Below are 13317 nucleotides of genomic sequence, written 5' to 3'. Positions count from 1 at the left end.
TACACACGGTTGTCTGCGCTGGTGCACTTGGGTAAACAGCAAGACAAATCAAAAAATGTAAAAGGCAACCTGCAGTGATTCGGTGCAGGAAAAATGCACGGGGCCGCGTAGCTCGTTAGCGTGGAGGAACCTCGCTCGTTATCAGGCGTTTTCTGTGCAATTAAACCACTTTCAGAGCAGCGTACTGCGTTTCACTTACAAGAGTAGGCCTGAAATGAACTGCGTATCACCACGCAAGTTCTCGGAACAGGTGGCGAACGACTGTGTCGTACAAGACAAGACAATCGCTGTCAAATTTTTTATTCTTTGTTTCATCGTGGTCCGCTGCAGGGACAATTCTCCAGCAGCTAAGTGTTCTCAGAGACACTGTGAAACAAGTCTATTGTCCTAATACTTGATCTTGAAATGGATATATAATTTCTCTAAACAGTTCATCACATTCTCAGGTAAAGACCTTGCTGACAATTTCTCGGATTTTGTCATTCGGTTTGACCCAGTTGGGTTTGTTGTATCTGATGTCATTGTAATGACTGTAAATGACGCAATAGGAAACTAATTAAGACAATCTCTCTCGTGTCTCCTGAAACAACAGTGCAGGAGTGTGCTGATTTTCCATCTTCTCTGCCAACGGCGTCTTTCTGTGCTCCTTCCAAAACACACCGAGCTCCGTATGCTAAATTTTTCCTTTTTTAAAAAATTTCTTTTTTTTTTTTAGAAAGGTTGAGAACATTATCAAAGTGCCAAACATCTCACAGTGTGCACCACGAGCCAACTGAGAAATAACGACCAGGATTCAATCAGCATTGGGCCATAACTTGCAAGCCGCCAGCCAGTTCAAAAACCCCCAGGAACGTGCGCCGGTGGTGGTGAGTTTGTGTGGGTTTGGCAATTACCAATATATCTAAAGGCCGTTCTATTATTGATATGCAGACAGCGAACTCTGCATTTCAGTTTCACGAGATTACATCACAAACAATGAGCGCACTGTTCAGCCTGCTTAAACCGTTTCTTTGCGATTCCTTTTAAATGCTGGATACTTTTGAAAACATACTTCAGGTTTGGTAGCAACTTGTTGGCTGAGTTGTTGCCCACAATTTTTTTAAAAGACATTCAAAAATGATTCCTTCAGTTTGAATCTCTGTAACACTTTGGATACTTGGATTTATTGTATAAAATGGATGTCCTGTGTTTGGCTGTCGTCTGCCGACAGTTGTTGAGCAACAATTTAAAAAATCAATTATAATATACTTTAAATCACTGTTTATATTCAAACAGTACATTCAATTGATTTTTATTTTTATTCTCCTCTGCTTAATTTTTCATCCCAGAACATTAGTCCATGTGCTGGTATAACCCCACTGGGCTGGCTAAGGCTAAACAGATGGCCATATAATAAAGCTCAGTATTGTTCTGCATATTAACAGTATTGCTTGCCAGTGTGTCTCTCTTTCGCTGTCTCTTAAACACATCCACCCCTCTCTCTCCCTCTCTTGCTCTCTCTCTCTTGCTCTTTCTTTCTTCTCTCTCTCTCTCTCCAGGCACCAGTTCTCTCCAGCAGGAGGCAGTCTCGCGACCCCTGACTGCAGCTCTTCAGCCATTGGCCGCCGGTGACCCTTCCGGCGCGACGCCTCGAGCCCGCCCGCGTCCGCGCTCTCCGGGGTCCGCCTTCTTCTCCCGCGCGACGGAGATGTAGCGGCAACACGCTCGCTCATTATCTCCGGCACAGCTGACAGGCTTGATTAAAAACAGCTCAGGCTGTAATGAAGCTTTATTAAATGCTGGCTACCGGCTAGCAGTAAATTATGTTTGTGACGAGGGGCGGGTATCGCTGACAGCATTGTAAAGACACGATTGATGCAGTCAGACGCCGGAATTAACAAGCTCCTCAGGACCAGGACCGCAGTGCGCGTTCTCAGCATCGGTCTCTTCCTGGTTGGCCGCCACGCGAGGGGAGGAGCGGATTGGCTGACGGTCGCTTCTTCTTCATCTCACTCGACGATTTATCTGCCGTTCGGCTCAATGAATCACCGCTGCTTCTCTTACATTCAGCGCAACTAAAGTATAAAAGCAAAAACAGAACTATGGAACTTGATAAACAACGTTGAAACATTTTTAATGATTAAAACGGTAAACCAGAAGGTAGGATCATTGTGCATGGGAGCAGATACACGTGCAGTATCCCACGCTTCCAGAGGATTGATCTGAATACAGGTGAAAGTGGAGCGGCCATGTTGTGACGGTTGGCTGGAGAGTCCGGTGTGGTCGATGCCTCGCTAAAGCTCTCGCTCGCAGGGCGATGACGGGCGGCGCGGCCCGAAACGGAACGGCGGCCGCGTCGGTGCCAGCGGCGGCCGCTGCCAGCGGCGCAGGCGGGCGCGTAATTGGGCATAGCGTCGCCTAAGGAGGGAGGGCTTCGGTCGGCCGTCACATCTTTTCATGCGCGGCTGCCTCCTCTGTTTCACCAGGAGCCTGCAGTCAGTCTCTGTCAACCACGTATGAAGCGCCAATGCAGCACAGCTCAGCTGGCGCACTGCATAGCGCAATTAAGCGGCAGCTAGTCTGGACTGACAGAAGATGTTGCCAAGGTGGGACAGGTCAGCTGAACACAACTGCCTATTCCAAACTGAGAGAAGATCTGAGCTGGTGGTTAATGCAGCGTAGCAGTGAGGGAACTGGTTTTGAAATGTAAAGGCTGCATGTTTGATTCCCACGTAGGGCACTGCTGTTGTACCTTTCGAGCAAGATACTTAAGCGAAATGACTTCGGTATCAAGCTGTAAAAATGGATACTGTGTATAAATACCGCAGCTGTGATCTGTGACTCTGGATAAGAGTGTCTACTAAGTGGCAGTAATGTGGTACGCTCAAAAACAAGCTGAACAAGGCTTGGTTCAAAAATAGGCAACAAGCTCTTCTTAACAGGGTGCGTCAAAACCATTTTGAGTGTGTGCAGAAAAAGAGAAAAGTTGCAGAGAGAGAATTTCAAGATACACAGAAATAGAGGGAACAGTGGAGAGAGACAGAGAGAAAGAGAGAGAGAGAGAGAGAGGGAGAGGAGAGAGAGAGAGAGAGAAAGAGAGACAAACCTCTATCAACCTTGGTGGCTTGACTCCAGCTCGACTATCAGCACTCATCTTGTAAGACACTGAAAGGTGTCTCCTCCTCGGAAGGAATAATCCCTTTGAACCCGGGCTCGCCCCGGCGTTGATCGATGGGCTACCAGGACGGCACTTAATAACCTGTATCACGCCGTCGGAACCCGCGGCGCCGCGGCGGGCGCCGGTTTGTTTACGGGCGGCGCCTTTCCGACACGCCGAGCGCGCAGAGGTTCCGCGGCGTCTAATGGGCCGGCCTGAAGGATTGGACTGTCAGCCCCGGACCGAGGCCTCGTTCCTCCGGCTGGCGGCCGGAGAGCACCTCTCCTGGCCCCGCCTCTCAACTCCGAATAATTTGTCAGTGATGACTGAGCTCCCACCCGTACGCCGTAGAAAGGGAGACCGTCAGTTTCTGCTTCGCCAACAAAATCCAAAGTAATACCGTGATTATCCTTTGAATTATGTTTGCTGTGGGCCTGAAGTGACCGAGCCGGCTAATATGGACCGGCGCAGACCTGGCCGGCGATGTCATTTCCAGATCAGTCCGGCTTCATCAGCGATGAACTTCGCAAAACAAATGAACTGAGAGCGTTGACTTTTAATTATAATACAAAATGCATTCAAGAAAGTAAGGCATCTGTAATAATAATAACAAGACCGATAATAATAATAATAATAATAATAACAACAATAACAATAATAATAATAATAATAATAATAATTATTATTATTATTATTATTATTATTATTAAAGAAAAATGTTCATCATCATCATCATCATCATCATCATCATCATTATTATCATTATTATTATTATTATTATTATTATTATTATCTTGTTCTTGAAAACAACAAGTGTACAGTAAGCCAACATGACAAATATTCCAAATGGACTACTGAAGAATGGGGGTCTGGCACACATTACTTTTTAATTCAGAGATCCATGTCACCACCCCAGACCCCAGTATTCAATTTTCCACCATATTCTTCCACCCACTGAGCCTGAATCCTGCCTTATACGGTCTTGCCATAATAACAGAACAATGTCAGCACTTACAGTATTTATTTACAGTAAAGCAGCACAGTCTTTTCTCATAAAACATAGCTCAAATAAATTACCACTTCTGTCCAGAGCACCTTTCTACTGGGAGAACTAGCAGCCTACCTACGTCTCCCAGGGTAATTTTGTGAAGTCGCTACAATTGTACAATTGAATTTGGTGCATTGATTCAAAAATCATACCTCAAATCAAAACCTCAGATGACACAGTATGTCCTCTGAGTGATGAGAATTGCTTTCAAGAATTGAGTAGATATCCATCTGTCTTTTGGTAACGCTTAATTTAACACAGTGCTCATGATCTAAACTAAACTGTTCGGCCAGCAATCAGGCAAACTAGGCAGTCAGACATAAAACTAAAAGCGGACCAATCAATATGAAAAAACATTACATAATGAGCACACAAGGGGGTCGAGTTCCGTATCTTAGTTTTTCTCCATCAGACTCTTTGACGATGACGTCCATCTCTTTCTGTTTACTCTCGATAATCGTCAACGTAATTAATTAAACTTGGCGGCATACTGGTGTTGCTGCTCTCCTTTAAAAAAAAAAAGCCATTTATTTGAATATGCGTTTAATTATTCACGGCGGGGCCTCTGGGCCGCGGTTCGCTCGTGAAGCGGGGTCCGGTCGTACAGCGGGGGCTCCCGCCGACGCTGAACGCAGACCCGAATTAACATCGTTTATCCCTCCCGGTACGGGGCTCCGGGAACGGCGTTCCACGGCGTTTGCTCCCTCCGCGCTCAGTCGGGAGATAAACAAGAAATAATTAGGAAAAACAACGGTAAAACCGTAAAGTGCGACAGGGTTCCCGCTCTCCCAAGTCCGCGCGGGAGGAGGGGTAATGTGGCGCTAACAGCAATACGGGGAAGGCAGGGGCAGAACACTTCACTGCCTCCTCCAGCTCAAAGCTGCACCAGGATTTCAAGGTCAATGGGAGGGATAATGATAATTCTGCGTCACCTTTGCTCAACCACGCGCAGTTTTTCCATTAGGGGCCTGTGGGGCTGGGCCCCACCAGCAGATGGCGATGTAGTGCAAAATGCACACTGGTATCTCTGATCGATCAACGATTTATTGTAAAAAATCAACTTGTTCAATGAAGTACTCGACTGTCACAATCATAATGGTGCTGTTTGGAATAATTTTCCTTGGAAACGCATGTTTGTACTTATTTGTTCTTTGGTGCAATAAAAAGCTATACTAGTATTTATTTTTATTTAATTTTCCATTTTTATTTCAATTTCAGTTCAGTTTTAGTTTTTTCAATAACTCCTTTTTCTTTTTATTTCATTTTACGATAATGTTTTTCTCACACCTAGTTTTCATCTTGGTTTTAGTTTGTGATAATAACCTTGTTGGGAACACATGCAATTAATGTCATTTATTGATAAAAAGTGACAGGTATTGATGACTGGTGATGACAAAGACCCACAAGATTACTTGGCTAATGTGCCTTTGTGGGAGAGCACATCTTTAGGGACCACGAAGAAATGTTTGCGGAAAGTGATCAATGGCTGATGTTTGTACAAGACACTGAGGTCGCCATTCCTATTATGGGATTGCAAGGGTGCTTCCTTATGCAAATCAAGATGACCCAGCATAAGCATCCAGTTTACAAACAACTGGCATTCATTATCTGGGATATGCAAATAAAATCTAAGGTCTGCACATGTTTCACAAATCCCACATTGGTTTTCGCAGGAATTTTTCTTAAGAACAAAAGTAAGGAGAATTCAACAAGTTTTGTTAACGAGGCCCAATGTGTACCCCACCCAATATCACTTTCATGCTTAAATTGCAACTGTTCTCATCTCTCCATATTTAAATTTGAATTCCATGCACTGACTGTTTCTAACTCCAGCCAGTTGTTTATTATTGTTCACCCTTGGTAGGTGTCCCTCAGGGTGCTGTCTGAGGTCCTAACCTCTTCTGTCCCTATGCCAAGTCTCTTCCTTCTGTCATCTGCTCCCATGACTTATCAGCTTACACTGATGACAGACAACTCTTTCAGCCCTTTCGCTTTCTATGGGATATTATACCATGAACACAGAGCAAAAATTCAAGTGGGAAAGTCCTTACCGTAAATGCCGGTTGATATGCACGGGAAAGCCTGAAAAACAAACAAACCACAGTCAGTCAACGCTCACACATCTCTGGACTCCGCACTTTTCAGTTTATCATGAAGTCCTGATACACACCACGAAAGATACAGTAAAATACCAAGGCATCCCAATTTCCATTGTAAATAAGCCTACAATATTAATTCAATTCATTTCGTCTTTGCACACATATAAATGACATTTATGGATATTGGCCACATTTCATAATGATTCAGAGTGAATAAATTTCAATCTCTTTTCTCTGATGTCACTTTATCCGCAGAGGGTATTTCCTGCAAAGGGTATGACTAACATGTATGTGACCTTCATTAGATAAAATCTAATAAAATCCACAAATATGGATCGGACAGTTTCCAATAAATCTGACATTCATCTGGCACAACATTTCACAGTTTGTAGGCAAGGATAGCACAGGATAGCTACATTTACTGATATTAAAAAAAGCACTTTGTAGGTCACCATCTTAAGCAATGTTCAATTATTCTCATGAAACCTTTCATTAGAGCGTTTCTCTTTTTAAAAGTCTGGCTGGTGATTGCGGCATAGTTTGTGGGCAACACAAAAGAGTGACTTCTGACAGTCGTGATGTTCAAGCAGGCTGTAATATCCCCCCTGGTAGGGAGGGTTTCAATCAGCAGGATATCCCCCTCCTTCACAGAGTGACCCTTCCAGTCAACCGGCCGCCTGCAGTTTACCGGAAGCATCTGCACATTGAGTACAGCTCTCCAGTGCGACAGTTACACGGCTTGGCAGGTGGACTGCCTGGGTCAAAGCAACAGCAGATGCACATCTGAAGGATGCCTGTGCCCAGTTTGCATTTTCTTATTGTCGCACAACACAGAAGCGTTACTACGGGCATATTAAATTATTGGCTATTCCAAATATCCAAAAAATGTTTTTTTTTTGTTTTGTTTTTTTTTTACAAAATAAAAAGCAGCCATTTTCTGTGACCGCGGATCAATACATCATTGCATGACGTGTCACAGGATTTTCTCTCACAAAAAATGGGCTCAACTCAAGCTCAACTCAACACAGTAGATCCCCTAGTTTCTCTCAAGTCATTCTACTATCATTGCTATCATTAACTGTGACTTAGTTAGACTTAATGAATTATATGTTATTAAACCACACGGGCAATTATCTGGTATGTGGCCGGAAATACATTTGCATTATGTAAAAATACATGAAAACTATTCATATCAAAGTATAGGCAATATAAGACAGAACTGCAGTCACATAAAGATATGCCTCTTTGAATAAACTTATTAAAGAACTACAAACCTGAAGAAAACGATCCCCATTTAATTAAAATAGAACTGCACAGTCAAACCGTTATAACATGTCAGAAAACGCCTCAGTTAAGTTTAATTGCCAATTACAACACACAAGGCCATTTAAAAGACCAAATCATGCTGAATTGCCATACCCCAGTAAACAGGATTGATGGCTGTTTGACAGGCCCCTTATCACGTGGTCACTGTTGATAGAACAGCCTCGGAAAACAGTGCGGTTTCAGTGTAGCAGTGCTTAGATTATAATGATTGGTATCCCTGACAACCAGAAGAATTCTTATAACAGTGAGTGGAAGCAAAAGTCTATCATTCTGAGAGCTCACTGAGGGGCCCCAGACACCTCATGCAAGGGCCCCAGACACCTCACAGAGGGGCCCCAGACACTACACATATCTCTCACAGAGCCACGCATTAAAACATCTGACAGTGATGTTTCATAAAGGACCCCTTGGAGATGATTTATAAATGCATAAGATACCCGCGCCCTGCATGCCACAGCTCATGTTAACCCACCCCCCTCAAGATACATAATTTATACATGTGGAGTAGGAAGAAAAACACGCTAAACTTCCCTTAAATTATCCATTAATTATGAGACCAGTCATGTGTAGCAGGGACTATCATTTATAAGCAAATTGCAATTTACCCCAGGGATCTTGTCAGCAATGCTTTAGCATTAAAGGTCCCACACTGACCAGTTCTCTGTACCCTTTTACTGATTTTCCCTTAGTAGAGACGTGCAAGAAAATGCTCTGACTACAGGAAAAGGCAAGATGCCATATTCCCTGTCACCGTTTCCTCTAGAGAGACAGCTCCCTCTGGCTTCAGCTCTGTGTTGTCAGGAGACGCGTCCAGCTGGCCAGTTTCCCTGGTGCGCTGAAGCCAAGAAAACAGCTATTTGTGGGGGTTTTTTTTTCTTGCTTTTTGTGCCGTTTGCTCCATCTCCCATCACACCCCACTCCCAGGCTCTGCGGTGACCCCGATTTGATCCAGGACGTGAACCCCAGCGCCGCGACCCCGCCCGCACGTCCGCACGTGCGCAGTAGCAGCCGGCGGCTCCCTGCACACAGGCTTTCAGATCACGCGACCAAAGGCCTTCCCGCCTCGAAAAGCGAAAAGCGGCATTTGTGCTGGGAGGTCACTGCGTGCGTCTCTGGCTCTGGCGCTACAGCTCGGCTTAATGCCGACCAACGGTGCAATCCAACAGTGACCGCTCACACACGGACCGTCCCTGGGTCACCGCAGTCAGTGTGAGAGGGAGGCACTGGGAGTAAGTGCTCGCTTACAGCACAGCATCAGACCGCATTTGTGTCCCACAGAACTATCACTAACTGGATCTCCCTGCTATGGCGGTAAAGACATATTCCCTAACTCAACAGCGTGGATTCTGAGAAGCTGTCCTTTCACAAAGGTATAATTCTCCACTTACTTTGGTCTACGCCTGTTTAACCTCGTGGGGATGAGAAGAAAAAGCAGCTCACGGTTGTGGCTGATGTATGGCACTCTTAAGAAGCTACCATCGCAAGAGCTTAGAGCACTTAGGATGTCATTATGCAAAACGCGCCAAAAAACAGTTAAAAACAAGAGCGCACCTGAAATTTATTGCAGTCTTTTTAAAATGTTATTTATTTATTTTTTGCTTGTTAAAAAAAAAAAAAAAAAAATTACCAACCTATAAAAGGTATTGCTTTGCAGCGCTTTGCACCAGAAACATTACTCACAGCGATCGCGCAAAGCTGAAAATAGTTTCATTATTCTTTTACTTCTGTGGGTAAGTACAGTATGATCCATAGGCCTGACGGGTGGCTCCTTATACCACATTCATCTTTTAAAGTATATTAATAAACAGTAAAGAGAAATGATTTTTTCAAAGTCTACATTAATCTGGGAAACTAGCTGAATATGTGCTTTCGTTCCTGCATTCATCAGTAGCACCCCCCCCCCCTCCACTGACCCCCCCCCCCCAAAGCAGTAAAAATGACAGATGAAAATTTGACTAATCTTTCATTTCAATGATGGAAATGAAAAAGTTATGACAGTTTAAAAGACGGGAGGTGGACCCAGATATCAATACATCTATTTAATAACTGCAGCAGGAGAAAGAAATATGCACTCCATCGGAACAGGTAAAAGAAATAGAAAAAAAAATCATACAGCTACCATAGCAACATAACATGTCATGTGCAATGATTCAGCTGACAGATGGAAATACGGATACAAATAATGCGACAGAGCGGAGATCAGGATGAAGCCGCAGTCCCAGGAAACGGGCCTACGCGTGCGTCCCTGACACCTTCTCACTGAGCACCTCTCACAAGCACCTGAGAGAAAGAAGAATATTTTTCGGTCAAAGGAAAACACATCGCACGCTGCGGTGGCGCATTCGTCTCCCCGCCCTTGCTCTCTTCTACTCCGCCGTAAACATTTCGGCTTATTTCTGCAATTTCTCTTTAAGACGTACGTGGCTGTCACGGGCAATATCTGCATGCGGCTTCAGATACCTGGTTTCCACATTATGGAATACGAGAGGAACAGCAGGTTTCTACATTGTGTTCATACGATGTTCCATTGCTAGAAAGCAGCCGGTTCTACCCACAACAGCATGTGTACATTTACTAGTCTTATATGGGGGGTATGGGGGGGGGGGGGACAAGAAGAAGCAGATTAGATGGTAAATACAGCTTTCAATAAATAAAGAGTACTTCTGTGAATATGCATGCTGTATATCACATAGAAAAAAAATATGATGCAGCAATACTGTGTATTCACACATGTATGCATATCTATCAATTCAAAGACCACAAGTGCAGCAGACTAGACAGAACCCCAGTGCAACACCCTTTGCAAGCAGAATAATTCATTTGTTTACACTGCCATTGAGATGAGAGTGGCTGGCTAACCACTAAAATGAAAAGCTACCAATTGCGTTACAGTATTATTTAATGTATGGAAAGGAGTAGAATAACTTTTTCTAGGACCAGGCCGCTAGCTATAATGCTAGGCCTAGCATGGATATGCTAAAAAATGAAACAACAACAGTCTGAAATTTTGAAAAAGTAAAAAAAGAAACAAAGCATTATCACATGGTGAGAGTCGCCACTTTTTAGAGCATGTTCTACAGCTACCGTCTACATCTAGCTTCGGTGAACCGAAGCTTGAGGATGAGTAGGATGCGGAGGCAGGCAGATGAGCAGTGAAGTGAAGGCCCACTGCAAGTGATTATGGTCATATGGAGGGCAACACATCCAAACATACCGAGACAATAAACAGCACACTGAGAGACACGTCAGTGCACAGAAAACTACCGTCACAACAAAATGGGCCCGCACTGGGTGTGTATTAATCAGGATCCAGGAGACTAGTAAACATGGCAGGAGCTAATATCTTAGAAGAATAATACGCTTAAAGGATAATAACATATCATGTCAGGATTATTATGTGGTTTAGCTATGGCAATTAGTTATGTTATTATATTAGTTATTATGTTTTCATTATGTTATTATATCAGTTGATATTATAGAACCATATGGTTTTTATGGTCATTAGCAGGTGCCTGCTCACGGGTGCTAAGAACAGCCAAATGTAATGACATGCTGCTGTGTTTTCAACATGGAGAATGTTTTGTGCAGCTTGTATCATAGCCAGTGGGTGTTGCGTGTTCCGAATGGTGTATTTCGATCTCTATGGAAACTTGAAAAGGGACCATAGAATTGTATCCTCGCACAGGGTGATAAATGTAACGAAACAAAACAAAAAAGAAAAACAGGGCTATGTGCCCAGGCACGCAGAGAAGGCCTCTGAAATCAAGCTGCCCCCCAAAATCCTGACTGGACAAGACATCCCAATGCTAAACAAATTAGCAACACCCTCGGCCACACAGATCCTCAGATAATGGAACCGGGGAAGAAAAGAAGCGCTCTCGTCAGCTGAACAACACGCCCATTTATCCCCATTCAGCTCCTGAGGGCTCTCAGCTAGCGCGCTTTATTCAACGCGCTGGACGGCGAGCTTATCACCAGTTTAACCGCTAACAATCCCGCCACTGCCAAGCACTTGTCAGATTAGCACTGCAGTTTGTCTGCCCTTTCAGACTATAAAAGAGACGTAACTGCGACATAAAAAGGGTTTTTTTTTCCTGTGTTTTTTAAAACGAGAAGCACAAGGCAACATTCCCAGATTCGGTTATACAAAATCTATCATCAGTCGCAATTTATTCGAGTCTAAATCTGAATGACGTTTTAATCGTTAGTTAAGGACTGCGTCAGCCACCTCAGCTCCTCTGTGTAATTAAAGGAGACTGGCTCAATGACTGATTTACAGGCTACGACTCTCAGGATTTTTGGGTTTGTCTCAAAGTCTTTCCTGGAAAACGGCTACGCTCGGTGTCAAGAGGACTCTAACAGACTCCTCCCTCAGTATAAGTGGCAGTATATTTTATCATGACTTTAAAAGGGAAAGTGGAGGGAAAAAGATAAACATAACTGTAATGTGACTGCAATGAGTAGTACAAGCCTGGATTCAATCAATTTTTATCGTCAACAAGCATTATTTTTCCATATTTCTTCAAAATGGAACTCAGAATTAATTCCTGTCAAGTTAATTTTCATTGAACCTACCGAACTATGTTTCTGGGGAAAAAAAAAAAAAAACCTACTTATGTTAAGGAAAAATGTTCATTGAATCTGGGCTACAGTATGAAATGTTTTTCTTCGTTCTCGAGAACGAAGTTCTTCTGTGCCTCGGCGGAAATTGAAAACACACTGTTTACTTACAGGAGGTGTGGTGGGCACATGTCACATTACCACCTCAAAGATTCACAGCTGCAGGCCTCCGGAGGATTCCGGAATCAAATACAAATTTGCCGAGCGAGAACGCTTTACACCTGCAGAGCCTCCAGCTCTTGCTCGGGCGAGAGCCCGGATCCTCTGCCCAGCTGAGCTCGTTCATAAATGATTCAGCTATCAGGAGAGAAATCATTGAAGGAAGTCAAGCATAACTTGCATCAACAACCTTGCTATTTGTCATTACCGTAATTGTAAATTGTTGGCCTGGCATTTCCAACAATGCCTTTGGCATTTCCGGGAACACATTCAAACCAAAAGTCAACTCACTCAGACCCAAATGAATTATAGCACCTGGCGGCAAGAGAAAGAGGTGGCAGTAATTTCACAGAGGCCCTTTGCACTCTACCTGCCCCGTGTCACCTTTAAAAAGCACTTGATACGGACGCTCTTAACAAAATACGTTTTTACAGAACACTTCAGATGTAACTTTTCATGTGCCCAATTAAGTAGCCTGTGAACATGAAAGATATTGTACAGGCAATCACATACAGTCAGAAACAGGAAAAAAAACTTGAAAAAACAAAGACATTTACCACCAGTTTGGAACATCTGCATAAATTAAGTAAACTTTGTTCACTTCTCAAGAAGAACTGTGGCCTTACACACGCGCATGTGAACGCTTTCCTCTAATGCATATTTCTGGACTTTAACATCATGGTACACTATGGGCTACGCTGGGAACACTTTGGGTTAAATTATAATCAAAGTAGGTGAGAACTAATTACGCTTGAGGTCCATTTCCGATGCCATGACCCGAATTTCAGACATTACATAACCCAGTTGCGGTTTCCCTTTAATCTCCAAGGAAACGCTTAGTATCCACATGAATTTAATCACCTTTACTCTTAACAAAAAATTCTCATTTCTTTTCAAAAAATAACTCAACTAACTGTGCCATGTTTGTC

General features: G+C 43.5%; 1 protein-coding gene across 3 annotated transcripts in view; it reads right to left on the bottom strand.

Annotated features, from left to right (window-relative positions):
* Positions 1 to 13317, bottom strand: part of macrod2 (mono-ADP ribosylhydrolase 2) — a 561756-nt gene that overhangs the window by 113964 nt on the left and 434475 nt on the right. For all 3 annotated transcript variants that reach the window (XM_064316703.1, XM_064316705.1, XM_064316704.1), the window contains exon 7: positions 6236 to 6266. In XM_064316703.1, coding sequence (XP_064172773.1) covers positions 6236 to 6266 — 31 coding nt within the window. The remainder of the gene's footprint in view (positions 1 to 6235; positions 6267 to 13317) is intronic.

The sequence above is a fragment of the Anguilla rostrata genome, chromosome 18 (assembly GCF_018555375.3).
Source record: "Anguilla rostrata isolate EN2019 chromosome 18, ASM1855537v3, whole genome shotgun sequence".
Lineage (NCBI taxonomy): Eukaryota > Metazoa > Chordata > Actinopteri > Anguilliformes > Anguillidae > Anguilla > Anguilla rostrata.
The sequence above is the reverse complement of the archived record's forward strand: the minus strand, read 5'-3'. Positions and strand labels throughout refer to the sequence as shown.